General features: G+C 45.0%; 1 protein-coding gene across 4 annotated transcripts in view; it reads left to right on the top strand.

The window, feature by feature from the left end:
• The window catches only part of STAT1 (signal transducer and activator of transcription 1), a 59,490-nt gene that overhangs the window by 23,939 nt on the left and 9,076 nt on the right, over nt 1–26,475 (top strand). For all 4 annotated transcript variants that reach the window (XM_078393416.1, XM_078393417.1, XM_072979692.2 and 1 more), the window contains exons 9-21: nt 1,167–1,325; nt 3,846–3,938; nt 6,116–6,175; nt 6,723–6,752; nt 6,887–6,977; nt 8,907–8,945; nt 9,353–9,436; nt 11,868–11,966; nt 14,674–14,809; nt 17,014–17,063; nt 19,588–19,682; nt 23,682–23,821; nt 25,416–25,601. In XM_078393416.1, coding sequence (XP_078249542.1) covers nt 1,167–1,325; nt 3,846–3,938; nt 6,116–6,175; nt 6,723–6,752; nt 6,887–6,977; nt 8,907–8,945; nt 9,353–9,436; nt 11,868–11,966; nt 14,674–14,809; nt 17,014–17,063; nt 19,588–19,682; nt 23,682–23,821; nt 25,416–25,601 — 1,262 coding nt within the window. The remainder of the gene's footprint in view (nt 1–1,166; nt 1,326–3,845; nt 3,939–6,115; nt 6,176–6,722; nt 6,753–6,886; nt 6,978–8,906; nt 8,946–9,352; nt 9,437–11,867; nt 11,967–14,673; nt 14,810–17,013; nt 17,064–19,587; nt 19,683–23,681; nt 23,822–25,415; nt 25,602–26,475) is intronic.

The following is a 26,475-nucleotide window of genomic DNA, read 5'->3' on the forward strand; positions in this document are numbered from 1 at the left end:
CACATGCCAGAGGTAATAAAACCAGAGGCAATTGTTTACCTTCGGTATCTGCAGGTGCTCAGCTGCCCAGCCATGGTTACCGGCTGAAGAAACAGCAGCAGGTGCATTGGGATGCTTGAGGGAGAATGTGAACTTTGGAAGGGGAACCGGCATTTTTAAAAAAAATGTTGGATCTTAGGCTCGCTAGCGCATGCAGAAAGGGATGTGATGCGCCATCCCTGGACGAAAGGGAAGGGGTTAGACCCTTAGCACAGCAGCGTTTTGGTGGGATACCGGCTGTGCAAACAGGCGTTGCTTAAGAACTCGGTGCTTGCTTTTCTTGTCACACAGCAGTTGCAGGTGACTTGGCACATGAGCAGAAAAAAGGATGTGTTGACTGGCACCAGTTCTCCACCCAGCTTGATGCTGTTTGGGTTATGTTTCCAGAAGTATTAAGTATGTAGTAAGATTTTGGCTGGGGTGGGTAGAGCGCTGTAGGATACATTCATGCTCCAAATCCACAGCTGGTCACACTGGGCCAGAAATGGCTGGAAACTGCTGCTATTTTCTTTAAATAAACAGATGGGCCCTTCTCATTTCTGTGGGAAGGGGTTTGTTTGTTTTGTGAGGGGGGGGTCTTGTCCTCTTGCCCCCTCAAAAGAGGGGATTTTCTTTCCACTGGGAAGATTCAGGGGTGGCCTTGTGGTCCTTAACAATGACCTTGGTGGCGACATATTACTTAATTTAGAATAAAATGATGGCCTGAGATTTGGGAGCTCCCGTTTCTAGTTCTTAGTGAGTCATTATTCCCCTGGGTGATGGGCGGGGCAATCACTTAACCTTGCACAGTTATTGTGAATATAATGTGAAAGAGAAGAGAGTGATATATATTGTCTTGAGTTCCTGGAGAGAAAGGCAGGGTGCAGATAGAGAACTGCTGGGTTGCTCAGTGGTTGAGGCATCTGGAGAATCAGAGGTTGAGAGTTTGATTCTCACTGTGCCTCCTTAAGACAGGCTGTACTCAATGATCCATAGGGTGTCTTCCAGTTCTAAGGTACTAATAAGTAATAAAGAGAAAGATAACATAACTGCAAATAAACGATTAATTCTGAGTCTGCTAGCTTCCACGTCCACAATGACCGTAAGGAGTCTTGCACAATTAATTCTTAACTGTCTTGTGATGGCAGGTTTACCATAGTAGCTGAGAGTCTTCTGCAAATCCGTCAGCAGCTTAAAAAACTAGAGGATCTGAAGCAGAAATGTACCTATGAGGCAGACCCGAACCCGCAACAAAAGCAAGTGCTGTATGAACGGACACAGGCTCTCTTCAAGCAACTTATCCAAAGGTGAACAATGCTGTTCTTGCTCTCGGTTTTAAGGTGCAACTACACAGTGAGGCAAATGCAAATGCATTTGCTGTGAAGTTGCACCAGGGAGTTTGGTTTCCCTGGGTCTGTTTGAATTAACTGGCCACACATGGAGAGAGGAGGAAATGGGCTAAACAGCCTTGTTTGCAGGTTGTTAGCATAGCAGTCTTGTCGCCGTGCAGGAGCTGTAAACAAGTTTCCTTTTCTTATTCTCTATTGTGTGTATGATTTGCACTGTAGCAGCAAGTTGTTTAAAAAAGATGGTGGGGGGGGGGGGAAAGACCGAGAAACAACCTTTTTCAGTTTTTTCTCCCAAAGGCTGACGTGGCCAGTCTTTGGGGTTGTTTACACATGCACACCCCATTGCAAAAGTGTCTTTGTCAGCTAAGTCCATAGGAGAGAAGTATGTGGCTTGTATAAGGCTTGCTGAAGAACCTGGAGTGCAGGACAGAGAAACATTTGAGTTATGAATGGAGATTCCCTTGAGACAGCGGTCCAACAAGCAGTTCACATATGGAGCCTGATAGCAACCTTGGGCTTCAGCAAGAATGTGGTTATCATGAAAGAAAGCCAGAGAATAAAGTAAAGAAAACAGGAAAAGGGCTGTGTTGCTGCCAGAGGGGCATTGCTGGGAAAACAGCAAAGAAATGACAAATTGTGCCTGGAAGGGAACAGTGGAGACAGAAGGATTGTTTTCTGCATCAATTCAAATGACTGCATAGTCTGAACCAATGTGAATTGATCTGGTGTTAAAAAAAAAAGAAGCCCCAGGGGTGGGAGGCCAAAACTACAGATGGGGGATGGAGGACTCCTGGATGATTTGCATTTCTTATGTCAATTGGTCACTGGAAAAATAACCTGTGAACCTTCCTGTCCCAGTCCCAGAATACTTACCACATTTTTAACCACTGTGGTCACACCCTAATTGTATAGAGCAGGCATTCCATTCATAATGGCAAACTAGGTGAAGCAGGATGGATGTTATTGTTTAGTCATTTAGTTGTGTCCGACTCTTCGTAACCCCCTAGGACCAGAGCATGCTAGGCCCTCCTGTCTTCCACTGCCTCCCGGAGTTGGGTCAAATTCATGTTGGTAGCTTCGATGACACTGTCCATCTAGGATGGAGGACTAGAGTGCAATTTCCACATTGAGCTGGTTGAGCCCACTGGCATTTATTTATTTATTTATTTATTTATTTATTTATTTATTTATTTATTTATTTATTTATTTATTTATTTATTTATTTATTTATTTATTTATAGCCCGCCCATCTAGTCCTATAGACTACTCTGGGCAGGTAACAACATATCAGGTAACAATTTAACAATTTAAAATTATAACAGTATATTACTGGTAGATGTGTCCAGCTATTGACAATACCAGTGGTGCCTCGCTTAGCGATGTTAATTCATTCCGAAAAAATTGCTGATAAGTGATTTCATCGCTAAGCGAAACCCGATTTCCCATTTAAATGCATTGAAAATCGGATAATCTGTTCCAATAGGAACAAATTGCCATCCTTAAGCGAAAATTACCATAGGAAACATCGCTAAGCGAAACGTGGTTCCTCAATTGAAATGCATTGAAACCTATTCAGTGCATCTCAGTGGGGGGAAAGATACAACAACAAATTAAAAAAGAGTCAGAACAAAGTCAAATTTGGTTAACAAAGGGTTTATTAAGTGCATTTTATGATTTCAAACATTTTAAACAGTAAACTTTAACTTTATAAATAACAGAAAAATATGAGGCTGTTTAAACCATTGTTAAGCGAAACGGGACCCAAAATTTAATCGCTATGCAAAGCATGGTCCCAACCATTGCTAAGCAAAAATCACCCATAGGGACCATCGCTAAATGAAGCACAAAAATGCTCCGAAAAAGTAGTCACTAAGTGATTTCATCGCTAAATGGAGCGCCCGTTAAGCGAGGCACCACTGTAAATCCTAGGGAATCTCTTTAGCTCCCTTCTGTATTTGCCTTTCAAATCATATGTCTGCTGTCTCTCTGCTGGCATCCTTTTCATCTAGAAAAGCATAGAAGGAGCAGTGATAGGTTGGGGTTGCTGAGTTGATGGTTGCCAGATACTTCCCAGGTCCATGTTGTGTCCACACAGTATGGCCATAACTTGGGATGCAAAGAGCGCTTATAGGAAGAGTCAATCAAGTTGGGGAAAGGTGAGTTGAACAAATGTGGAGTTTAGTTGACAGTACTCTTGTTATTGTTTCTTATCTGTTATAATTTTACTATGATAAAGGATGAACAATAAAAAGGGTACTGTCAGTTGCTCTGATTTGAAATGTCCATTCATACAGGATGTAGCTATTCATGTTATAGTGGTTTTTAGGTCAATTGAGATAGCTTAAAGGAGGAATCTCCCTTGTCTATTGATCTAAACAGGGTGTGTGTTTAATGGCCAGAAATTCCATGATTTATTTTGACATTTTTGCCATTATTTTCAGGTTAATGCAAAGGTCCTTCTTTTTATTCCTTATCCAGTTCCTTTGTGGTAGAAAGACAGCCTTGTATGCCTACACATCCTCAGAGACCCTTGGTTTTGAAGACTGGAGTGCAATTTACAGTAAAACTGAGGTAATTTTTTTTGAATTTTTAAAAAAGTAATTGTTTTTGAACAATGCGATTGTGCTGGGATTGTTATCCATCTGTTTTTCATGCTTTTATTTTATTTGGAAGAAACATTCTTACTCCAAAAGAGAAACATGTAGCTGCTGAGATGTAGTCGTAAATTGCAACTAAAGTAGGCCCATTGGATTATGGGAATTTACATAGGAATTGATTGACCAAATCCTGCCACAGAGAAGGCCCTCTCTCATGTCCCCCATCAGCTGTGACTGTGCTGGCAACGGGACCAAGAGGAGGGCCTCCTCTGACGAGCTTAAGCACCAGTATTGGGAAAGATGATCCTTCAGCTCGCCTGGACTCAAGCTGTGCAGGGCTTTATAGGTAATGACCAGCACTTTGAATTGGGCCTGGAAATGGGCTAGTGGCCAGCACAGTTGTTGTAGCAGGGGCATTATGTGCTCCCCTATAACTGACCCCAGTCAATAGTTTGGCTGCTGCATTTTGGACCAGTTGAAGTTTCTGAACTGTCTTCAAAGGCACCTCCATGTAGAGCGTGTTACAGTAATTCAAGCAGGATGTAACTAGAGCCTGTGTCACTGCAGCCAGATCAGACCTCTCAAGGAGCCGGGACAGCTGGCAGGCTAGTGTTAATTGGGCAGACGCACTCCTGGCCACTGCTGAAACCTCAGCATCCAAGCTCAGGGATGAATCCAGGAGCTCCTTCAAGCTGTGAAGCTGAGTTTTTCAGAGGAAGCGTAATCCCACCCGGTACCGGATGGCATCTCTGTCCCCTCACCTGCCTTCTGGTTGACCAGAAGTAACTTCTGCCTTGTATGAATTAAGTTTCAGTTTATTCGCCTTCATCGTGTCAATTACTGATACCAGGCAATGATTTAGAACCGAAATACAGTGGAACCTCTACTTACGAACTTAATCCATCCCAGAAAATGTTTGTTAGTTGAAACGTTAGTAAGTAGAAGCAAAATTTCCCATAGGAATGCATTGAAAACCATTTAATCCATTCCGGCTGTTTTTCGTTCTTATCTAGAGGCGCCGTTCACAAGTTCGATAGGAATTAATGCAAAGCCGGTTATTCTGTCCTCTACTACTAGGGGAAGAATTTTTCTTCTTTTGACCTAAGATGGACTTAGCTCAAAAAAAGGGCAGGAAGGGGGGGAGGAAAGGGAACACCTAAACAGAACACCTTTAAAAACAAGCGGCTTTTAAAGGAACCCAAGCACCTTTTAGGTTAAAATAAAAGGTAGGAGAACACCTTTTAAACAGAACCCCTTTAAAAAAGCCACAGAATCCAGCAAGCGTTATTCCAGCATAGAACTCATCACAAAAAGAGAGTCTAAACTGCATTTTACAGTCTGCCTGCATCAACAGTCAGCACAGCCCCTCACAGAATATTTTCTGATTTTGAGGGGGGGAAAAGACTGTGTAGGGGGTAGAGACTTGAGTCTAAACTCCATTTTAAAGCCTGCTTGCACCAGCAATCAGCAACCATTACTGTATTCCAGCACAGAACTCATCACAAAAAGAGAGCATAGAGGGAGAAAGAGATAAGTCAGTGGGGGGAGAGCCTTGAGTCTACAGTAGACTCCATTTTAAAGCCTGCCTTCCTGCATCAACAACCAGCAACCATTATTACAGCAAACAGATCCCCAAAGGAAAAAAAGGACTTTTTTTGAAAAGTAAATGTTTCTCACTTGATTATTATAGCAATTGCAAAACTAAGCTTCATAATGTGGCTTCAGAGAAACCAATTTAGGTAGAACATCTATAAAATTTTTATGTACCTTGAAAACAATAGCATAAATCTTATGTCATTTGTTAGCATTCAGAGTTTACTCTGAATTAAAGTTTGTATCTTGGTGTAATTTTTGGTGCAATTGCAAAACGTATGTTGCTGCAGTGAATGTTGAAAGAAGCTGATATTAAATCTCTTAGTTTGACAAATATTTTTGCAGTTGAGACTTGTGTGGTTTCAGAGGGCAACATTTCATTAAGGCTTGCATTAATGCAACACGACCTATTCATTTTTTAACTTGTGGTTATATCTGAATGATGTTCAGGGAAATTGAAAAATGGTGGCCAGGGAAAATCAGGGAAATTTCAGTAGCAACCCTGATGAAGTAATTTCTTTCTACAAGTAGTAATGTTTGTATTCCTTGTTTCCTCAGATTGCTGGTGAAGCTACAAGAACTGAATTACAAACTGAAGGTGCAGGTTGTGTTTGACAAGTGAGTGACTCACTTTCCCTTCCACCCTTGATGTGTCTTCAAAGGCACAAGGAACCCTAATTTCCTAGTGTTCTTTTGCTGGTACAATTTTTCACATTTAATTTTAATTTAAAAAAATACATTGGTTGCACTATATATATATATTTAGGATGTTTTTTTAAAAAAATTGTTGCCTGCTTGCTTGTTTCTGTAAATGTTTTTTAAGTTTTTAAGAAACACTAATAGAGGCCTCTTAGGCTTCCCTGTTTGGAAGTCCCATTGAACTGAATAGGACTGACGTCACAGACAGGGTGCATAAGATTGTAACCTTTAGTAGAAAAGATTCCTTCTACCCATCTGCTGCTTCAGCTAAATCTTGAGAGACCTTATGCGATTCCCTGTTTTCACAGTTTGCATTGGAAAATCTTCTTTCAAACTCTCTGGTGGATTCCTGATAAAATATTTAATAGAACCACTTTGCTGAAAAATAGTAGAATAAAATGGAGCAATTACTGGAATAATTATTTTGTTCCAAAATAATTTGACCTTTTTTCTTCCCCCGTCACAGAGACGTCAGTGAGAAAAACACAGTTAGAGGGTATGCCTTATTATGACTTCGTTTCAATTTATTATTATATTTGTTTGCATTTACATTTATTTCATTCCATTCGGATTAAATAAGAAATGTCACTGTCTCATCACCTCCTTCCCCTCCCCGTTTTCTCACTGTAGATTCAGGAAATTTAATATATTGGGAACAAATACAAAAGTCATGAACATGGAGGAGTCGAATGGAAGCCTTTCAGCAGAATTTAGACATCTGGTGAGGGTTTGGTTCGGTTCGGTTTTAGTTCAGGGGGATTCCTGACTTCTGAAATCCCTTTCTGTTCCTCATGGCATCGAACCAAGGCGATGTTAAGGGGTGGGATGATGGGCTAGGGCTCAAAAGACCTGGGTTCCTATCCTCACCCAGCCATGGATGCTCACTTGTTTGGGGATGGGACGGGAGGCGGCAGTGGTAAACTACTTAAATATTTTACCCTCCTTGAAAACTATTAGGGTGGCTTTCAGTCATCATTATGGCACATGGCAGTAGCTACTTGTGTGGGAAGGATATTTGTATGTTTCATAAAGGCTGCATCCTGCTTCTGCTTTATATGAGTGCTTGTAGACAGATGGAAGCTGAGAAAGGGAAATGCCTCGCGCCAGAATTTCAGGCTTGTGAAACACACGCCCCCCCCCCCGCTCAAACCATGGACCACCCATGTAAACATGCATACATATGTGTTCATTTATGTAAGGTAAAGGTAAAGGTTCCCCTTGACAATTTTTGTCCAGTCATGTTCGACTCTAGGGGGCGGTGCTCGTCCCCGTCTCCAAGCCGTAGAGCCAGTGTTTTGTCCAAAGACTATCTTTCCGTGGTCACATGGCCAGTGCGACTTAGACACGGAACGCTGTTACCTTCCCACCGAGGTGGTCCCTATTGATCTACTTGGCATTTGCATGCTTTTGAACCACTAGGTTGGCGAGGAGCTGGGACAAGCGACAGGAGCTCACTCCGTCGCGTGGATTCGATCTTACGACTGCTGGTCTTCTGACCCTGCAGCACAAGCTTCTACGGTTTAGCCCACAGCACTATCACGTCCCACTAGGTTCACTTATGTACATAAACGTATACACCTATTCTATTCCTATGTCCTACATATGTATGGGTCTTCATACAGAAAGGATGGAGGCCACATAGTTCTCCTTTGGATGGAGTAGTTGAGAATCTTCTTCTCAAGGATGATGGAAGTGGTGATGAGGATTTGAAATCGAAATCCTCATGATCCACATCTGTCATATTTAGGCAGTGTCACCATCATGATTCAGAAGTCTGCTACTGATGCTGTTTCCAGCACTTGCTGCTTCCGATGATTTCCTGATGTTCTTAGTCAGAAACTGATCTGCCGCCTTTTGATCCTTTGTGAGCACCCAATCAATCTGTGAAATCATGTGGGAAGCTTCTTTGTCCTGAGATTAGCATTGTGGATGCCTCAGTATCAGTGGTCTTGCATCTTTTGCTAGGAGGCAGATACTTCAGTGAGTTTGGTATCTGGCTGTGGAGCCAGAGGTTGGGAGTTCGATTCCCCCCAAAGTGTGCCTCCTGGGAGAAGAGCCAGCCTGGGTGGCCTTGGGCAAGCTGCAGAGTCCGAGAGCTGCCCCCAGAAGAAGGGAATGGGAAACCACTTCTGTGTATTCTTTACCTAGTAAACCCTAAAAAGGGTCATGGTAACTCAGAATTGACTTTGACGGCACATGGTTATTAGACCAGTTTCACATGTGACGCAAGGGAGAGGAAGTCTTTGAAGTTTGCTTTCTAACTCATTCTGCTGCTTGCTTTGATTGGCGGTTGTTCATTTGAGGATGTTCTTAACGTGACTGAACTAAGGACCTTTTATTCACTACTTAAAAATTCTAAGCTCTGCCTCTCAGTTGTCATCCACAGCAGAAGATCCTCCAGTTCATTAGGACTGATAAACATTAGCTGTGATTTCTAGGGGTTCTGTGTGTAATGCAAACTCCCCCAGCAGCAATTGAGGGAAGAATGGCCGTCTCCCGTACAGAGACAATCCTGCAGGAGTTTATAAAAGTAAATCCCAAGCAACATTTCTCCTGTGGCGGGCACTTCAGTTTAGGAAGAGGCATCAGGCGGATGGGTATGAAAAGGGCCATTGATCAGACTTTGAAGTATATATATTTCTTTTTTCAGCAATTAAAGGAGCAAAAGAACAGTCAAAGGACGAATGAGGTAAGAATATCCACTGTCACTTTCACCTGCTTTACCTGATGTATCTTTAACTAAACAACATGGTTGATCAAAACTTCACTCATTCATAATTGGATCAGGTTAACCCATCCCATGGATTATTGTCCATGAGGGTAAGAGGATGTGGTCTTGAGTAATTTACTGTTTGGGGCTAAATTGGCTGATGTGCATAGCCATGCCCATCTTGGCTTGGGCATTCTGGGGGTTGTAGTCCGAAATAAAACTTGTCCCAAGATCTGATTGGAAGTGAGGGTTTCCTCTTCATCTAGAAGGCTGTTCTGCTTGCTTAGGTAGTTTGGACAGCAGTTGTGATATATGAAGATTTTAAAATACCTGTGCTTGCTTAAAAGCCTCCAAACAGAGCTCTTCATTCATTCATTCAACTGCAGGGTCCTCTCATAGTAACAGAAGAACTTCATTCCATCTGTTTTGAGACGACGTTGGAACAAAATGGCCTAATCATTGACCTGGAGGTGAGTCTTTTTAAAGAGACAGAGATGCGGAATAGCACATCTGCAACATTTTCCCGGGGGGGGGGGAACGCTTTTCCTGAAAGGCTACCTTTGTTGAGTTTTTGAAAGATGTTTTTCATCTCTGTGCTCTGCCCAGATGCCAGAGCAGTTTGGGGAAGTGGCGAACTATGTGGTGTGTGCAGAGTATGAAATGATGGCCAGGAAGCATCCCCTGATGAATATGTTGCTTTGGGATGCTTGAAACGTTGGAATGGGACCCTCGCTGCCTGACAGCCATTCTTTTTCAGATTAGTCTTTAATTTTTGCAGCAATTTACAGAGCAGGTTATTGTTCTCCTTGCTTGCTGAAGACCCCCCCCCCCCAGATGGTTTACATCCAGTTAGAGAAGCAGGGATGGGATCAGACCTCTGCCTGAGATCCTGGAGGTAGCAGCCACCAGTCAAAATAGTTGGTGTCGGTTTAGATGGAGAAATGAGATCAGGCAGCTTTCAGTGTTCTTTCTTAAGCTACTCAGGAGCAGAACCTAGTTACCTGTTTGATCCCCGCCTCTGTTCCACCTGTCTTCAGGATACTGTTAAAATCAATTTGGCAGGGACTCTGCTGAGGTGAACCATGGACAGGATTTCCACAAGGGGACCTTGCATTCAGGAGACCCTGCATTGTTTTGTGGGCAGAACATTGTCCTCTCCTGATGCCCAGCTGGGTCCCAGCCGTGGGATGTGTCATAGAGTCGGTCCTCATGTCTCTTGCCAGAATCAAATGCAGCTTGAGCATCACCGTTCACATGTTAGTCTTGGTAACTCCAGTACAAGGTTGATTGTGTGTGCTGTTGCTTTTTCTTCCCTAATAGTGCCCATTGTGTGGAAATCTTTTCCCATTGCTGAGTGCCGTACTCTGTACATAATGGTTCTCCAAAGAAAAACTACCAATTCCACAATTCCTTGTTCTCCTGAAGTCTCACCTACAATCTCTCTCTCTCTCTCTCCCTTGTGTGTGTGTTTGTGTGTGTGTGTCCATCCGTATCCTGTGAGGACTTGGGTTTTTTTGCCACATGCTAGAATTCTAGCTGGCGGAATTCCTGGTATATTGTGGTGTATTTCCAGGAGAAAAAAAATCCTTAAAATCCCATGCCTGATTGTAAGGCTGCACAAAGTATTGTAGTAATGATACATGAAGGACTGTACCATGCGCAGGCATGAGGTTTGACAAACTGAGCTGACTTGCATAAAGGGCAAGTACCTTTTACCTGGTGTGGGGAATTGGCAGCGTTCAGTGCCACCTGCCACTGCTGGTACTCCTTGAGAGTTACAGTGTTGACCAGTTGCATGAGACAGCTTGTATAGCGACAAGGGAGGGAGTTCGGGGAAATGACTTCTTCGAACATCTAACATGCTCTTATGCCTTTTATTTTATATATATACAGTGGTGCCTCATTTAATGAGCGCCCCGTTTAACGATGAATCCGCATAGCAATGAGGTTTTTGCGATCGCAAAAGCAATTGCATTGCGATGTTTTAGGTGGCCAAAAATCGCTTTGCGATGATTGGTAAGCGTTCGCTTAACGATTTTCGCATAGCGATGTTTTAAAAACAGCTGATCGGCGGTTCCAAAATGGCCACCGGAAAAAATGGCCACCCACAGTGTTTTCACGGCCTTTCCTCGCTTACCAGGCAGCGAAAATGGCGGCCAGATGGAGTATTTCCACATAGCAGTGAATTTTTTCCCCATAGGAACGCATTAAACGTGTTTTAATGCGTTCCTATGGGTTTTTTCCCCCCCGCATAGTGACAAATCCGGATAGCGACAATTTTTCGGCACGGATTATCGTTGCTATGCGGGGCACCACTGTATATAGGATAAGGAAGGTTAAGCTGGCCTGTTAAGCAAGGTGTGGAATGCTTCAGGGCTGGGTTTCAGGTCTCCAGACGTTGGTAGCTTTAAATTCTTGGAAACACTGGTCAGCATGGCCTCTAGCCAGGGATGATGGGAGCTGCGTTCGAACAGCATCTAGGAACCCAAGCTTGGAGATTGCTGTTTAGGGCTAAAACACAGGCTTGTGTTTCAGTCTCAGGATTAAAGCAGTGATACAGAGTTGAGGTCTCTGACATTTACTTCCAATCCCTTTCCCCCAGAAATACACAATTCCTTTTTTTTTAAAAAGAATCTCTTGAGTAAAAGTAACTTCAATTAATTGGTTCATATTCTGTAGCCCATGGGTGGGGATTTTTGGTCCAAAACACACGGTAGGCAAAAGGTTCCTACTCTCATCACTGGTCATTAATACAACTGGTGCCCTCCAACTGGAGGCTCCCATAGTCCCTGGCTAATTAATCTTGCTTTTCAGGGGGAGGGGGGGAACGGGATCTTTGAATGGATCTTTAATAATTTCAAGCAATTGCTCAATTTTTCCATGTGATCTTCTCTTGCCTAGACCACTTCCCTTCCTGTTGTTGTGATTTCCAACGTAAGCCAGCTGCCGAGTGGATGGGCATCCATTTTATGGTATAACATGTTGACTAATGAGCCCAAGGTAATTTTCCAGTCATCTCTGTAACTTGAAGAAAAAAAACAGAAAGTTCCATTTTATGTTCTTCACACTCTGTCATACCTGCTGAGGCCTATCTTGGATGTTTTAAGTCAGAGGTTCTCAACCTTTTCCCTAATACGGCCCGGCTGAGCCTCTGAGGGAGGCAGGGCGGCCCCTCGTGCTCTCAGACGCATGCTTGAAGCGTTGAGGGAATGTGCGCAGGAGCAAGTGGCGGCGGCAGAAGCCTGAGAGTGTGAGCATGGCCGGGGTGCACTGTCAAGCTGCTTGCCTCCAAACGGGCTTCAATGAGGCTGGGGGCGGCACTCTGCTCCGCCCTCCATAGGAAATCATACCAACTTCCCCACTCCCTGACAAGGGAGTCCTCTCTTGAGCCGTCTTTTAAATAAATAAATAAAAAAAAACAGCAGCACGTGGAGCAGGGGCCCTCCCCCCACACACATGCACCTCGGCTGTGGCTGTTTGGGGAGAAACACACAGGGAGGTGAAAGAAAAAGCATAAAAAGCTCCGACTGGAAAGGAGCAACTTGAGTAATTAATTCCACACGCCAGCATCCTTTTCAGGGGAGAGCCACTCCCCTCGAAGGACGCACGGCACCTCTTTCCTCCCTCCGCCTGGAAACCTGCAGCCACACAAGTTGCCCGCCACCTTCCTCCCTTTCCCCCTCAGAGCGTCCACATGGAGGGAGCCGGGCAAGTGGGGGAGCAGCTGCTCGCCGCCGGGGCTTGCTTTTACCTCAGTTCCGGCAGCGTTCCTGGGTACCACCCAGAGGCACTGAGACGCCGCTGCCTCCCGTCCAGACTTTCTCCTTCTTCCTCCAGCAGGAAAAAGCTGGTGTCTCGACACCACCTGCCCTCCCCCGAGCCTCTTCCTCCCTCGATGCTTTCCCCTCCTTTCTCCCCCTTAACTCTGGCGCTCGCGCACACTGCCGCCGCCGCTTTCTGAACCTTTTCTGGGACTCTTGGGCTGGCAAACTCCACTCCCCAACTGCTTCGCTGCTGCCCTCCGCGGAAAATTCAAAGGGCGGAGAGTGCTTAGGACTGACACGGCTGCCCCGGCGAGCAGCCGCTGGTGCTGGTTCCGTTGCTGGAGGCACCAGAGGAGCCATCAGCCTGCTGAGGGTGGAGAGGAGTGCCTACCCTGGCCTCGTTGAAGCCCACTGGGAGGCCAGCAGCCGGAGGACCCGGCTCTTGTCCTGCCTCCCGGGCCTTGCAACCCCCACCTTGCAACCCCCACCACCATCGCCGCCGCCGCTCCTGCCGGGAGGAGGACAGCCGAAACACCCGGCTCTTGTCTTGCCTCCCGGGCCTTGCAAACTCCCCACCTTGCAACCCCTCACCCCCGCCGCCGCCGCTGTCGCGGCTGCCGGGAGGAGGACAGCTGAAACACCCGGCTCTTGTCCTGCCTCCCGGCTCTCCCCCACCCTGGTCACCGCCACTAGGCCACAAAGACAGACCTCTCCCCCGCCCCCCACGCATGCGCTCCCCTCCCCACAGCTGCTTTGTGCCCATGGGGGCTTGCAGGAAGGGGTAAGGGAGGACTTTCTCGCATGCAAAGCAGTTGTGGGGAGGGGAGTTCAGGCGGGGGCAGGGGCGGGGGGGAGGTCTTTCTTTGCGGCCCGGTCGGGCTCAAGCCAGGGACTGGCAATGGGCCGCGGACCGGGGGTTAATGACCCCTGTTTTAAGTGACCAGTTATGGGTTGTATCCAGTAAGCCTGTCCTGTTAATGAAATGATTTTCATCAGCAGAATAAAAGAGGAATCTGTTTTACTCTCTGTAGCAACCCATCACAAGTTGGCAAAAAGAGCAGCCAGGTTTTTAGATGTAGGATGGGGGGGGGGAAGGGTTATATTGTACCAGGAAAATTTGTTTCTGAGATTCTGAATTTTGTATTTTAATATATCTGATCTATTTAATGACTGATACATAACCTTATGTTGAATTTTGTTTTGGTGGTTTCAGTGTGTTATATTCACCTGAGAGGAACAAATTGAGGAGTTTGCTGATTATCATCCAGTTAGGAAACAGTCCATAAGTACATGACTTAAGAAATAGAAATACTGTGAATTGTCAGTGTTTCCCCTCATCCCCTCCCCCAAAAAAGACCTGGTAGCTTTTCTTATTTATAATGGGTGGAGGTCCAAAGGTCTCTTAAGAAGCACCTTTCCTACAATGTGTGCTGCTTGCAGCCACACCACCCTTGTATTGATGCTCCCTGGCATTAGACTACAGTTCCCATTCTTGTCAAACATGCAGCTACTGGCTGAGGATGCTGGGAGTTACTGTCTGCACCAGAAAAGTAGAGTTTAGGGTACAAAGCTTGATTAGAGTTCAGACAAAGTGGGTGTTGTTTTATCTCTTGGTTTCAGTGCTGGGAACTTGGTTCACATCCTCCCTTAGCCATGAAACCTGCTGAGTGACCTTGGGGGCCAGTCACACTCTTTTTTTCTCTTAATGTACCCATATGGGGTGTTGTGAAGGAGAAGGTAAGGAGGAGAGCCCCTGAGTTCACGAAAGGAAAGATGAGAGTTAGGATGCAAGTGTAATACAAGCCAGGTCAAAGTTGCTTGGAGGGAAACGGAAGGTGGAGGAGAGAGGAGGCATGTTTGAAGAAAGAAGATGGCGCACTGGCAGTAAATATCCATGTTCTAAATCTCCCCCCTCTCTCTCTCTTCGATTCTCCTCCTTTTAGAATTTATCCTTCTTCCTGAGTCCTCCGTGTGTGAAGTGGTGCCAGCTTTCCGAAGTGCTGAGTTGGCAGTTTTCATCTGTCACCAAAAGGGGTCTCAATGCTGATCAGCTGATGATGCTGGGGGAGAAGCTGCTGGGTAGGTAGTGCTTGCAAAATGGTCCTTGGCTCCTGCTCGTGGCTTTCTCCCTTTTATCAAATAACTGCAGGCAGTCATGTGATTTCTTCCACTGGAGATGCTTCTAGTTTGCCATAATGTGTCTTCTTGGAGAGTTGTGTTGCATGCAGCCCTCTCTGAGCGCGCAGGGTCAGAGTCGGGGCTTGCGCGATTTTGGCCCTTGGGTCCCCCAGCTTCCTAATTTTGTTGTATCCCAGAATGCTCTTTCTATCCTGCCATTCTCGGCGTCTGCTAAGCACATTATTGATGGTGGAACACTTTCTCCAAGGAGGTCACATTGATTAGCAGTGCTCTCTTCCATGTGTTTGGACTTCAACCCCCAGAATTCTCTTAAGAATTCCATAGGCAGAATGCTAGAATGCTCACAAACACAAATCCACAGATTCTGGATTTTGTCCCCCTAGAGAAGGCTTTTGGGTTATTGACCTCTGATGCTGACTTCATTACTTCTCGTCTCTTCCTCCCGGCCGATGTACTTCCTGGAAGTAATAGTTCTTAAAGGGGCACCCTTTGTAGTGCCTAATGGGCAATGAGAACAGAACTAGCAATGACCTCTGCCTGGTTGGTCAATACTCATTGTCACATGACTGACCAGCAGGGCTGGGCCTCCTGGTTGTGGAGGATGTTGGGAGTTGTAGTTTTGCTGCCCATTAAGCTCAATGGATGATGCCTCCTAAAGAACTATGTCTCCTAGGAGGAACCGAAATCACTATTGGAGTTAAGTAACCAGAGCACCATGGTGGCTTTTTTTTCAGTTTGTGTTTGTGGGCTGACATTTTCAGAATACAATTGGGCGATTCTTGGAGAATTTTGGGGCTTGTAGGACACAAATACAAATAAATTGCACTCCATCTTTTCCTAGCTTCAGGTAGGCTCTTCAGATGGGGGACCTCTTTCCACCTGAGGACCACGTTCAGTGCCGGAGAGGTTCTTGGGGACACATTGCAGTGGAGGTTGAGGCCAAAGGCTGGGATCAAAAAATACTGGCATATTTACCTTAGAGTGTCTTCTAGTAGCTGAGCCATCCTTAGAGATATTTTGCTGTTTTAGAGTGGCAAAAGGTCACTGCAAATCCAGAAGAACCACCAAACAGTGGTAGCATGGGGGAGGGAGCAACCAGTGAGAACCTTGCTTGGGATCTTGAAAGGGCCGGATTTGGCCACAGGGCCTGTTTTCCTAGTTTGTGTTATTCTAAAACAAGTACCTTATTTTTTAAAAATACTTTGGTATCATCTTTCCACCCTAAAGCCACCCAGTAATATGGAACTAAACAATGTGTTGTAAACAGTGTGTTAGCTCTGTTTTACCAGGCAGCGTTTGGGTAGAAAAATGGTTGCAGAATATTTTAACAAATGAAGGAAGGTATTGGTTTTAGAATCCCAGAATTGTAGAGCTGGAGGAGAACCCCAGTGTTCACTGAGTTCTTTCCCCTGTTAAGGCAGAAAATAATCTTTTTAATGGATATGTTTTATGATTATGTTTGAATGAATCAGCATTGCCTTTTTTCTGCCTTAGCCTGACAACAAGATTTTAAAATAAAATAAATATAGCAAACTAGAAAGTCAGTGAACATCTAAGAACTAGAGACTAAGAGGGAAAAGAAATCCTTTGCACAGTAGCAAATAATTTCTAAATTATTATTAAAACCCACATGACGGCAGGGAAGGAAGTGGAGACAAAACCAAACCGATTTGGGGGGCGGGGGCGGGGACGAACTCTTCAGCAGCCAGGAAGCAGCAACAGACATTTGAATGTTAACATCTGGCCAACATCCTTGTGTAAACTGGGAGCATCTGGCGAGCCCAGGCCACGCAGCTGAACTTGGGAAATGTCCCTTTCTGGAGCACAACTCCCAGAAGTGCCCTGTTCACCACATTGGCCGAAAGAGTCTGAAAAGTTCTGGCCCACCAAGAGAAATGTCCTCATCTGTGTCTGGCAACAGATGTGCCCTTTTGTATGTTGCTGCCAAACCATTCTTTTTCCGGAGCTCATTCGTCAGCCTTTGTTCCTGAACAACTATAATAAAAACAGTGGTTTTTAGACTGCGCTTTTGTACGCTGAGGCCGGACAGTTTGCTTGTTTTCTTGTGTCCCTCATAGATCCATAAACCTAAATGATTACTGGCTATCTGAGAAGTCACTAAGAGACAAACCTCTTTCTTTTAGGTGGTGGATGCACTCCAGAGGGCCTTATTTCTTGGGCAAAATTCTGTAAGGTAGGAGCTGCTGCTTTTCCACTCATCTGAATGGGCCAGAGTGGACCGTCCAGTCCCTTTCCTCTCAGTGGAAGAGGGAAGCATATGTAGTTCCTCCCTCTCTGAAGAGGGGGCCCCTAAATTGTACTTGCTTTGGGCTGTATTATCACAGGAAAACTGCAGTCGTGGGGATGTGGGATTGCCCAGCCTGCCACAGTCTGGATGATGTCTGGGAGCATGGCTGCATCCCTGGCATCGTTGGGTCTCCAGGCCATGTGCCAAGTGAAGCTTTTCTCTCCAGAGCTTCCACGGAGGACTCTTCTCTACCCTTTCAAGGAGAGGGAGGGGAGATCACAGATCTCTCTCCAGTCAGTGATCCATGATAGCAGGGATCCTCTTGAGGGGTAGCTGGTGGGGAGGGCCCAGGGGGGAAGGGTTTGCAGAAGGGGTAGGAGTAATCTGCAGACTTTTGCAAGCCTCCAGAGCCAGAAGTGTTGCCTTGCAGTGCATGAACAATACACACTTCTCAAACAGGATGAGACATCAACCATGCAGACCATCATACCGTTAGCCCAGAGGTCTATTCTAATACACCAGAAAGGCGACCCTGCAGCTGGGCCCAAGAAAGGATCGCTTTAGGGTTCACCCACTGGGGAACAGGGCTCACCGCAGGATGTTGGACTTACTGGGATGAGGAGAGCGTCGCTGGATCCCTCTGTGGAAGGCAGTCATGCTGTGGCCCATTTGGCCGTGGGGTGGGTTGTAGGAGAGCAGCAAGATGCAGGGCGTGCCATTGTGCTGACTGTGGTGTGAATGAAAACTGAGTTGTACCCATAGATCCTGCTGCCTCATTGAAGATGAGCTGTATCTCTTTATGCCAGCATGATAGGTGCATTCTTTCCTTTTGCCTTTTATTATTCCTGACTTTGGGCGGCTTTTAGGTTTTTGACCACTACCAAAAACATGACAAGCCCAAGAACAGAGACGGTGGGGGAGGGGGCAGCGTGCCCAACAGAGGATCACTTGTTTGACCAAGGAACAAATTTCTCTTTTTTGGTAATTTTGCATTCCCGTTGTCTGCCAGCAGAGGGTGCCAGCTGGCAAAGAAAAGAGTACCCTTGTCTCCTTGGGCCAAAGAGTCAGTAGTGCTGGTCACAGGATTATTGATTGACTTCCTCAGCAAGAGGAGGATGAGAATTGGGGTCGGTGAGGATGCCTTGCATAGGATTGTTGCATTTTCAGTGCATGTTAGTGCATAACAATATCCAACACCATCACACTATTGCGTGGCAGTTAGGGTGGGCTTTTCATGCCCACTAGTGGATGAAATGGTGCACCCCTAAATTGCTGGATGTTGCCAATTACAAAGAAAAAATAATGCTGTCATCAGAGTCATAGTTCTCTGGGAGGTGGCAGAAGATGTGAGTGGCTTCCTGAAGAACTACAACTCCTGAGGAAGCACCCTGACAGGGTGTTTGAGTCTGAAATATAATCATATAATGTATTCGCGAAGGCTTTCACGGCCGGGATCTAATGGTTGTTGTGGGTTTTTTGGGCTCTCTGGCCGTGTTCTGAAGGTTGTTCTTCCTAACGTTTCGCCAGTCTCTGTGACCATGGGCATCTTCAGAGGACAGCAACCTTCAGAGGACAGGGGTAGGCTTATTCTTTTTTTGCAATTCCAACTTCAGGAATTCTGCAGGCAGATTTTTGGGAGTTCTCGCACACCTACAGATGCCAACGTTTCACTCTCCTAGAGAAAGGCCTACCTCGAGGGTTGCATTGGCTTCTCAGGCTTTTCTTCCTATTGTTATTTATTTATTTATTTATTTATTTTCAAAAAAGGAAAGCAGCCAGGGTGCTTCCTGGGGAGTCGTAGTTCTTCAGGAGATCAACCGGATCTGCTGCCACCTCCCAGAGAACGATGACTCTCATGGTAGCATCCTTTTTCCCTTTTGAATTGACAACAGGAAGCAAAGGCCAAAGAAGGTAATGCAGCCCTGGAGGTAGGTGTGTGTTTTGTGGGCTGAAACTCCCAGAATTCTGCCTGTACAGATCTTGGAGAATTCTAGGAGTTGGACAGGACAGATCCTACTAAAATTTTGGACTTATCAGTTAGGTGGTTTACATGTGACAGAGACAAGGAGTGTATGGCCCACCAGATGTGGGTGTGTTCCAGTTCCTGACAGTCTAGCCAGCGGCTGGGGTGATGGGAATTGTAGTCCCAACAAAATCTGGAGAGTCGCGTATTTTGCCATACTGATGTCAAAAGAGGGGATAAAAATGTAGCTGGATCCAGAATGACATGAACATCTGCAAGAAGGGAGAAATGAAAGCCTAAGTCCAGCATTGGCAAGGCAGTTCTCCCTCTCTAAATCAATACTTTAGGGGGTGGTTTTACTCATGGAAACAATTTAAGCAGTGCTCCTCGTTGGGTCGTGGTCTAAGAGAACACCTTTGAAATTGCCTTGCAACAGTTCCTCCTTGACCGTTGCAAGTTTCAGTGGCAACTGTTGATGCATCGTTCTTTTTCCCCTTCTGCTTTCAGGAAAATATGACAGATAAAAACTTCCCTTTCTGGTTGTGGATTGAAGGAATCCTTGAACTCATTAAGAAGCACCTTCTTTTTCTCTGGAACGATGGGTAAGCATTCTAGTGTAATGAATTTGCTTACACATCACAAGAGCCTATTAAATAACATCCTGTCTTTGTGACATTTTAGTTCCCTTGAGAAAACGGTTCTTTATTGTGGATGACTCCTGTTACAGTGGATCTGGAATGAAGTAATGCCAGTCTCTTTGCTTATTGCCGGATGGGTATATCCTGCACAGTAGCTGAAAATACTAAAGTTGCTGTTGATTTAATGTCCCGGCAAGGCTGTTTTTAACACCTGAGTTGCAAACTTAAACAGGACATGTCAGCAGAGAAGAACTTCACACCCTCATTTTCCTCACACACTCATGGGTGGGCCCCAGAGCGCTATCCTTGGTGTTTGCTTGTAAAATGGAGAGGTTTAAGATAAAGGTAATTAGGAGCATGCATCAGCTTCAAACAGATGTGAAAGAGAAGAAGCCTGTTTCTTCCCAAAAAACAGTTTGCATTCCTCAAACAAACAAATCATCACTTCAGCCAGTAAAAGACCAAAATTGCCGATTTTGTTAGGCTTGGGCCTTGAGTTGCAATGCTGGACTTGCTTAGGTGAAAACAGAGTCTCCCTTAAACTGAAAGTCATTGCTTGCAAGCCAGTGTGTAAAACATAAACACAAATGGGAGCAGCAAGGATACAGTTGTTCCAGCTGCCAATTAATGAGTCATATATTTCTCCAGGAAATCCTTATTCGTGGCTTCATCCGTCAGTATTCCATGCCCAGGGAGTATGCTTAGTGAATAGTAGGCTGTTCGAGAAGGGCGTTCCTGCTGGCGAGAGAGCTTTTCTGGCATACTATAAGAATGTTCGGGAATACAAACATCAAAAATCTTGGGTATTCCTCCAGATTTGTTGGTACCCTTCTCTTATGCGTGGCCAATGCCATTCTCTTGCATAAGGACCCTTAGATAAAGAGTTTGTGATCAGTATGTAGGGATTCACAGAAGTAAGGAGTGATAGAGTGTAAGATGAAAGGTTGTTAGCATGTATTCTTGTGGTTGGCCCGTGGCTACTAGCCAGGATGGCTCTGTGCCACCCTTCAGCAGCAGGTGCAGTGTTCCTCTAATACTGGTGGCTGGGTAGGCCATGTGGAACACCGCTCTGCCACACCTGTCCTGATGTGGGTTTCCTATAAGCGATTGATGCATTCAGGGTCAGCTGATAGACCGGGATGGAATGGACATCTCACCCCTAAATGGGAATTGGCAGTGCCCCCTTTCTCACGAGCCACCTTTGGGTTAGTGACTGTGGGACTGGAATGCAGAATCTGACTTGCCTTTGGTCTGATTCAGCATCTTACATTCTTATACATCATCATGGGCTCTTTCTTGGGCTCTTAACAGCAAGCGACACAAAACTGCCAAGTAGGTGTCTGTAGGTTGGAGCATTAGAAGCAGGCGTGAGGTTGCTAGGCACAGCATAGTAAGTTGCCCTAAGAAGTCACTGCTAAACGTACTGCCACTGGGTGTACCAGGGCCCTTTGTTAGGTTTCCAGCATTTTCTTTTAAATAAATTTAGATAAAATGAATAAGCCTGCCTTCATTTATCCACCTGTAACAATCACGGCTTAACGTCGTTTCTACCTTCATCAGTGATCTCTGCCTTAACGTGCTTTTCATTTTCTATTCCTTGCCCATAGACAATACTGAGTGATTTATCTTGAGTTGCCTTCAAAAAGCACTGATGCGCTAAAAAGGTGAACTGTCACTTTGATGTACAAGTTCAGTGTTCTGTATAACTTGATAAATATGGCCTCAATCTGAAATGGCTTATGATCACTGAAGCCGTGCAGTATTGAATGTCCCCAGGCATAATCCAGTCAAACACGCCCTTCAGTTTCATTCTGTGAACTCAATACGACTTAGGTCTCACGTTGTAAAACTTCAATTTTTGCATCAGGGTTAGTACACTTGGAGTCAATTTAAAAATACCCACCTACATGACATGCAGCTGAGCACCCCTTTTTGTTGTCATGAAGCAAGTGTTTTTAAACATCCATGAGAGCGTTGTTTATTTTGAATCAGTTTTTTTATATTATTATTCCGTGCTCGCCTTTGTCGATGTAAATTGCATCTGGGGTTTGTCAAGTATTGGATGCCAGAATCGTGGTAGCCTGCAATCCAAACTGTTATATACCTTTTTTTTATCTGCTACATTGATCTAGCACTGTGCTGCTTTGAAATGCATAAACAAATTTAAAACGAATATTAAAAATAATTAAAATTAACAAAAAAAATATATAACTGTGGTAAATAGTTCTCTGCAAAAGATTCCACAGTAAAAGAAAATGGATGTTGACATGACCTGGAAAAATTGGAAGCTGGAGCGCTGAAGTGCCAATTTGCTTAAAAATGCAACGGTTTTGAAGCCCATGGACCCCCCTTGACCAGTACTCAGCACCGTGTGCTTAGATTTTAACCAAGAAAAGTCCAAGGGAAAGAATCATAGAAAAGTGAAGTTGGAAGGAGCCTACAAGGCCATCAAGTCCAACCCCAAGAGGTGAAACAAGCAAAAGAGTGAAGCTGGATGTGCTTTTAATTCAATTTTCTATGCTTTAAGGGCTGCTGCTATCATAAAGGCAACGAGGAGACCCCTTAATGTCAGTGTGAAAGGGTTTTTAACCAGTGTGCTAGGAACTAGGTGTCCTGAAGTCCTAGTCAAGTCAGTAATAGGGATGTGCCACTCAGAAAATTTTTTAGACTCCTGTTCTCTGAATTCTCCATTTGTGGAACCCCCCCGACACTTAGATCAAGTTTTGTTTACCTGGGGCAAGGTGTCTCCATGGCCTGACTCCCTCTGGTTTGTGTGAATCGGAGTCCAAAAATGCCTAATGGCACATCTCTATCCAATATTCACTACACCACAATGGCTCATTTTTTAGGGAACTGTGAAGGTGTAGAAAATAGAAGTGAGCCGTCCGCAGAAATCAGAGTGAAAGACGATGGCGGCAGAAAGGAACGATGGGCTAGCAATGAACGTGAAGAAGAAAAGGGAAAGGAATTGACAGAGGGGGGGAGGGGAAGTTAGAAGTGTGCTTGGCTGAAGGGGAGTGGGAGGAGTCAGAGGTGACAGTTGGGGAGGAATATAAGGATGAGGAGGGGGTGGTGTGGTTTAGTTCGGTGGTGAAGGCTTATGAGGAGAGGAAAAGGGAGGAAAGACAGAGAGCATGCGAAAAAGTCCAATTTCAAGGGTTAATGAGAGACTTTCTGAATTTAAAGATGGGCGGTTTATTGCCCAATCCTCCAGATCCTCAAGGAATACCTCAAAAAATAACTGTTCGTGAGTGGGATGTGATCGTGGCCCCAAGGGAAGCTGAACTTCATTGAGCAAGGGAGAGCGCTACAACATCGTTCCCTGAGGGTCCTGATGAGAGAGGGTGGATCCGCCACAGATGTTGTGGGACGATCTGTGCAGTGAGGAGTCTCCAAAACCCTCCGAAAGAACCTTATGGGGAGCCACGCCACTAACCCCTTGGGACATTGATCAAAGTTTAAATGTTGTTGAAAACGGCCCGTTGCCAGTGTTGGAACCAATGTTATCATTTGAAGATGTGCTGGTGGATGTAGGAGGAAATAAAAGTTCTAATGTTAAAGTTATAAAGACTCAGCCGTTGTTGTTTCCCGCCAATATGAAGGGGTCGCCTGAGGGGAATAACGAACCTTTTTACAGGAACAATATGCATTATATCTGGAAAACAAGGCCAACATAAATGAACTGTCAGAGAGATATTTAGCTGGTTGTCCACTGTGTGCCAAACATAACTTGTTGAAAGTGCAGGTGTTTTTATAGTCTTTTAAAAATGCTTGCCTTAGATCCGTTCTTTAATGAAGGATACAAAAATGAAGGAAGGGAAGTGGTCAGGCATAGTTTTTAAGAATGAGAGTCATTTTCCCTCTCGCTGGCCAAATCGAGATGGCTGAAACGAAGCTTTGAGGGTGGGTGTGGAGATCTGTGCAAAATTCAATGTGTGGGGTTTCTTCTTTTCACTGTTGCAGAAGCATCGTGGGCTTTATCAGCAAAGAGCGAGAACGTACCCTTCTCAAGGATAAGGAGAGTGGGACATTTCTATTACGATTCAGTGAAAGTAGCCGAGAAGGAGCCATTACTTTCACCTGGGTGGAGGGGCCCCTGCATGGTAAGTGAAAACAGGAAAAGAACTGCTAGGAAAGGGACCCAGACTCCTTCTCTTCTCTCTCTCTCTCTCTCTCTCTCTCTCTCTCTCTCTCTCTCTCTCTCTCTCTCTCTCTCTCTCTCTCACACACACACACACACACACACACACACACACACACACACACACACACACACACACACACACACACAGAGAGAGAGAGAGGTGACACATGTACATATTTGTGTTTTAATAGTTAAAATGGAAAATACCTAGGAATTGATTCATCTTCATATTTCGGGGCAGTTAACGATACAGCACGTTGCCTACTGCGATGCGCTTGTATGTGAAACACCTTGGAAGAAGATCCAGGGTCTTCCCTTCAGCTCCTCCGCCGTCTGATACACTGTATTGCGATCTTGAGAGAACCCCGCAGGAGAAGGCCTTGCCAGGTCCAATTCAGGGTGTTGGATGTAACTTTTAAAGCCTTAAATAGGATTGTGGGGCCTGGCAGTCTCAGGCACTGCCTAGATCGTTTTGAACCCCCCTAGATGTCAAGGTCTTCTTCTAGGGTGATCTTTTTAAGACTACCAACAGCTTGCAAAAGACGGCCAGAGCTTTTCTTGTCTGCAGCTCCCAGGTGGTGGAATGCTCTCTCTTCAGAGCTGGAAATTGTTTCCGCTCTCACTACTTTTTTGGAAGGGTGCAGAGACACCGCTTTTAAAACCAGCACATGACATTTACAGTTTTATATTTAATTGGCATCCATGGTTTTTATGATGCAGTTGGTTTTGTGCAGTTTTCATTACTTTATGGTTTTACTTGTTTTTATTCTTCTAAAGAGATTATAAAGCGTCTTGAGTGGTTTACAATCTCAGAGTGCTACTCTGTCGCAGAGTGTAAATCCCAATAACAAAAATTACTCGGAAGTCAATCCTGGGGGCAGGGCGGAATCCCCAGGAACGAGCTCCTCCTTTCTCTTTTCTTTTTCTGGTGAAAAAGCAGGACTTTACCAATAAGCATAGGTGATCATGCTTATCCGTGTATCATAATAAAGTTTTAATGTGCCTAAATAAAATGCCATTCAGCATTTTGATCTGGAATATGCTTATCTTTTTAAAATCCCAATCTTAGTTTCCATATTCACCGATCAGCACCAGTACGATTTCTGGCCAAAGTTTTTTTTTGTCTTTGGTGAGGGCTTTTTCTTCTGTGTTCTGGGTTTCTTGCTTTATTTCTTACACATGCTGTCCTTCCCAAGGCCATTTCCTTAGTTTTCTTGAGCAGACATGCCCAAACAAGGCTTTGAGAGAAGGTCGCCTTCCTGGGGTTCAGATCCTGTAATTTTAAATGCAGTATGGCATGTAGGTCAAGAAGCATTTGACTTCTCATTTCATGAAAAATGCTACTTGATGAATTTTTGAATAGTGGGTTTCCACTAAAGGCAGAGTGGTTAGAAGGCAAAGTTGGCAACTGTGTACTAAAGAAGTCAAGGTAGATCGGTGCACTTGGGGTTCGCTTGTCTTCAAGGCAAATTGTGAGTCGTTGAGCTTTTAACTATGCATTAATACCGCTTTCTCCATACTCTGTCCTCCCTTCCCCTCCTTTTTTTTGCCAGATCAGTACTTCCACTCGGTCGAACCCTACACAAGGAAAGAACTCACGGCTGTCAGTCTCCCTGATATCATTCGCAATTACAAAGTGATGGCGGCCGAAAATATCCCTGAAAACCCGCTCAAATACCTATATCCAAATATTCCCAAAGACAACGCGTTTGGAAAATACTACTCCCGGCCTAAAGAATGTGAGTAGGTTACCTGATGGGAAGGTTTGTAAGGAGTGGGGGAATATACAGTCCTCCAGATGGTGTGGACTACAGCTCCCATCAGCCTCAACCTCGTGGTTGAGGCGATGGGGGTTGTAGTCCAGCACCATCTGGGAAGGCTTTATGTTTACCATTCCTCTTCTCTGTCAAGTTTTGGCAGTAGTCAGATTTGTAGCAGGCAGTGTTTCCTTTCTTTTTAAAGGAACACACTGGTTGTAACTGTGGACTAGATAGGGGTGGCGCTTCCTTTTCCCCAGCTCAGAAGATGGGCCAGGTCTTGAACCCTGGGGGGGGGGGGTTGGCGGTGCAGCTGTAAAAGAGGTTATAGAGCAGAAGCAGGAGGTGTGGGAAGGTTTGAGCTTGTCTTCTCTTGTTCACTTCCCCACCCTTGTTTGTCAGAGAGATGGAGCAGCTGTCCGGCTTTTAAAAGGATGAGTTGATTGCAGGACCCATAGTTCTGGCCTAATGATGCAAGGGCTAATGCCTTCCTGTGAACACCCAGTTTAATTTCAGAAATACTTGCTATGAGGTCAGAACCAATAGTAGCTTAAAAACAAATTCTAGACTGCCCACCATCGCTACACTCATTCACATGCTTCTTCTCTCTTATGATAAGCCCTGGGCAGAAATGGTAAATGACCCATTATTGGAGTTGAAAGCACATTGGTGTTGGAGAGGCGTAGTTGTGGAAGTCTTTCATGTTTGAGAAATTTGACTTAAGTCTCGTGCTTCAATCACAGAGCAGAGTAAGCTGATCTGCAGCCTGCAGGAGTTGAGAGAAGTTGTTGCTGTGACTCCTCTAACACACGCTGTCATCCCTTAAGAATTTTCCAGGGTCAGTGATGGGTTATCT

Source organism: Pogona vitticeps, chromosome 1 (genome assembly GCF_051106095.1).
Source record: "Pogona vitticeps strain Pit_001003342236 chromosome 1, PviZW2.1, whole genome shotgun sequence".
Taxonomy (NCBI): Eukaryota; Metazoa; Chordata; class Lepidosauria; order Squamata; family Agamidae; genus Pogona; species Pogona vitticeps.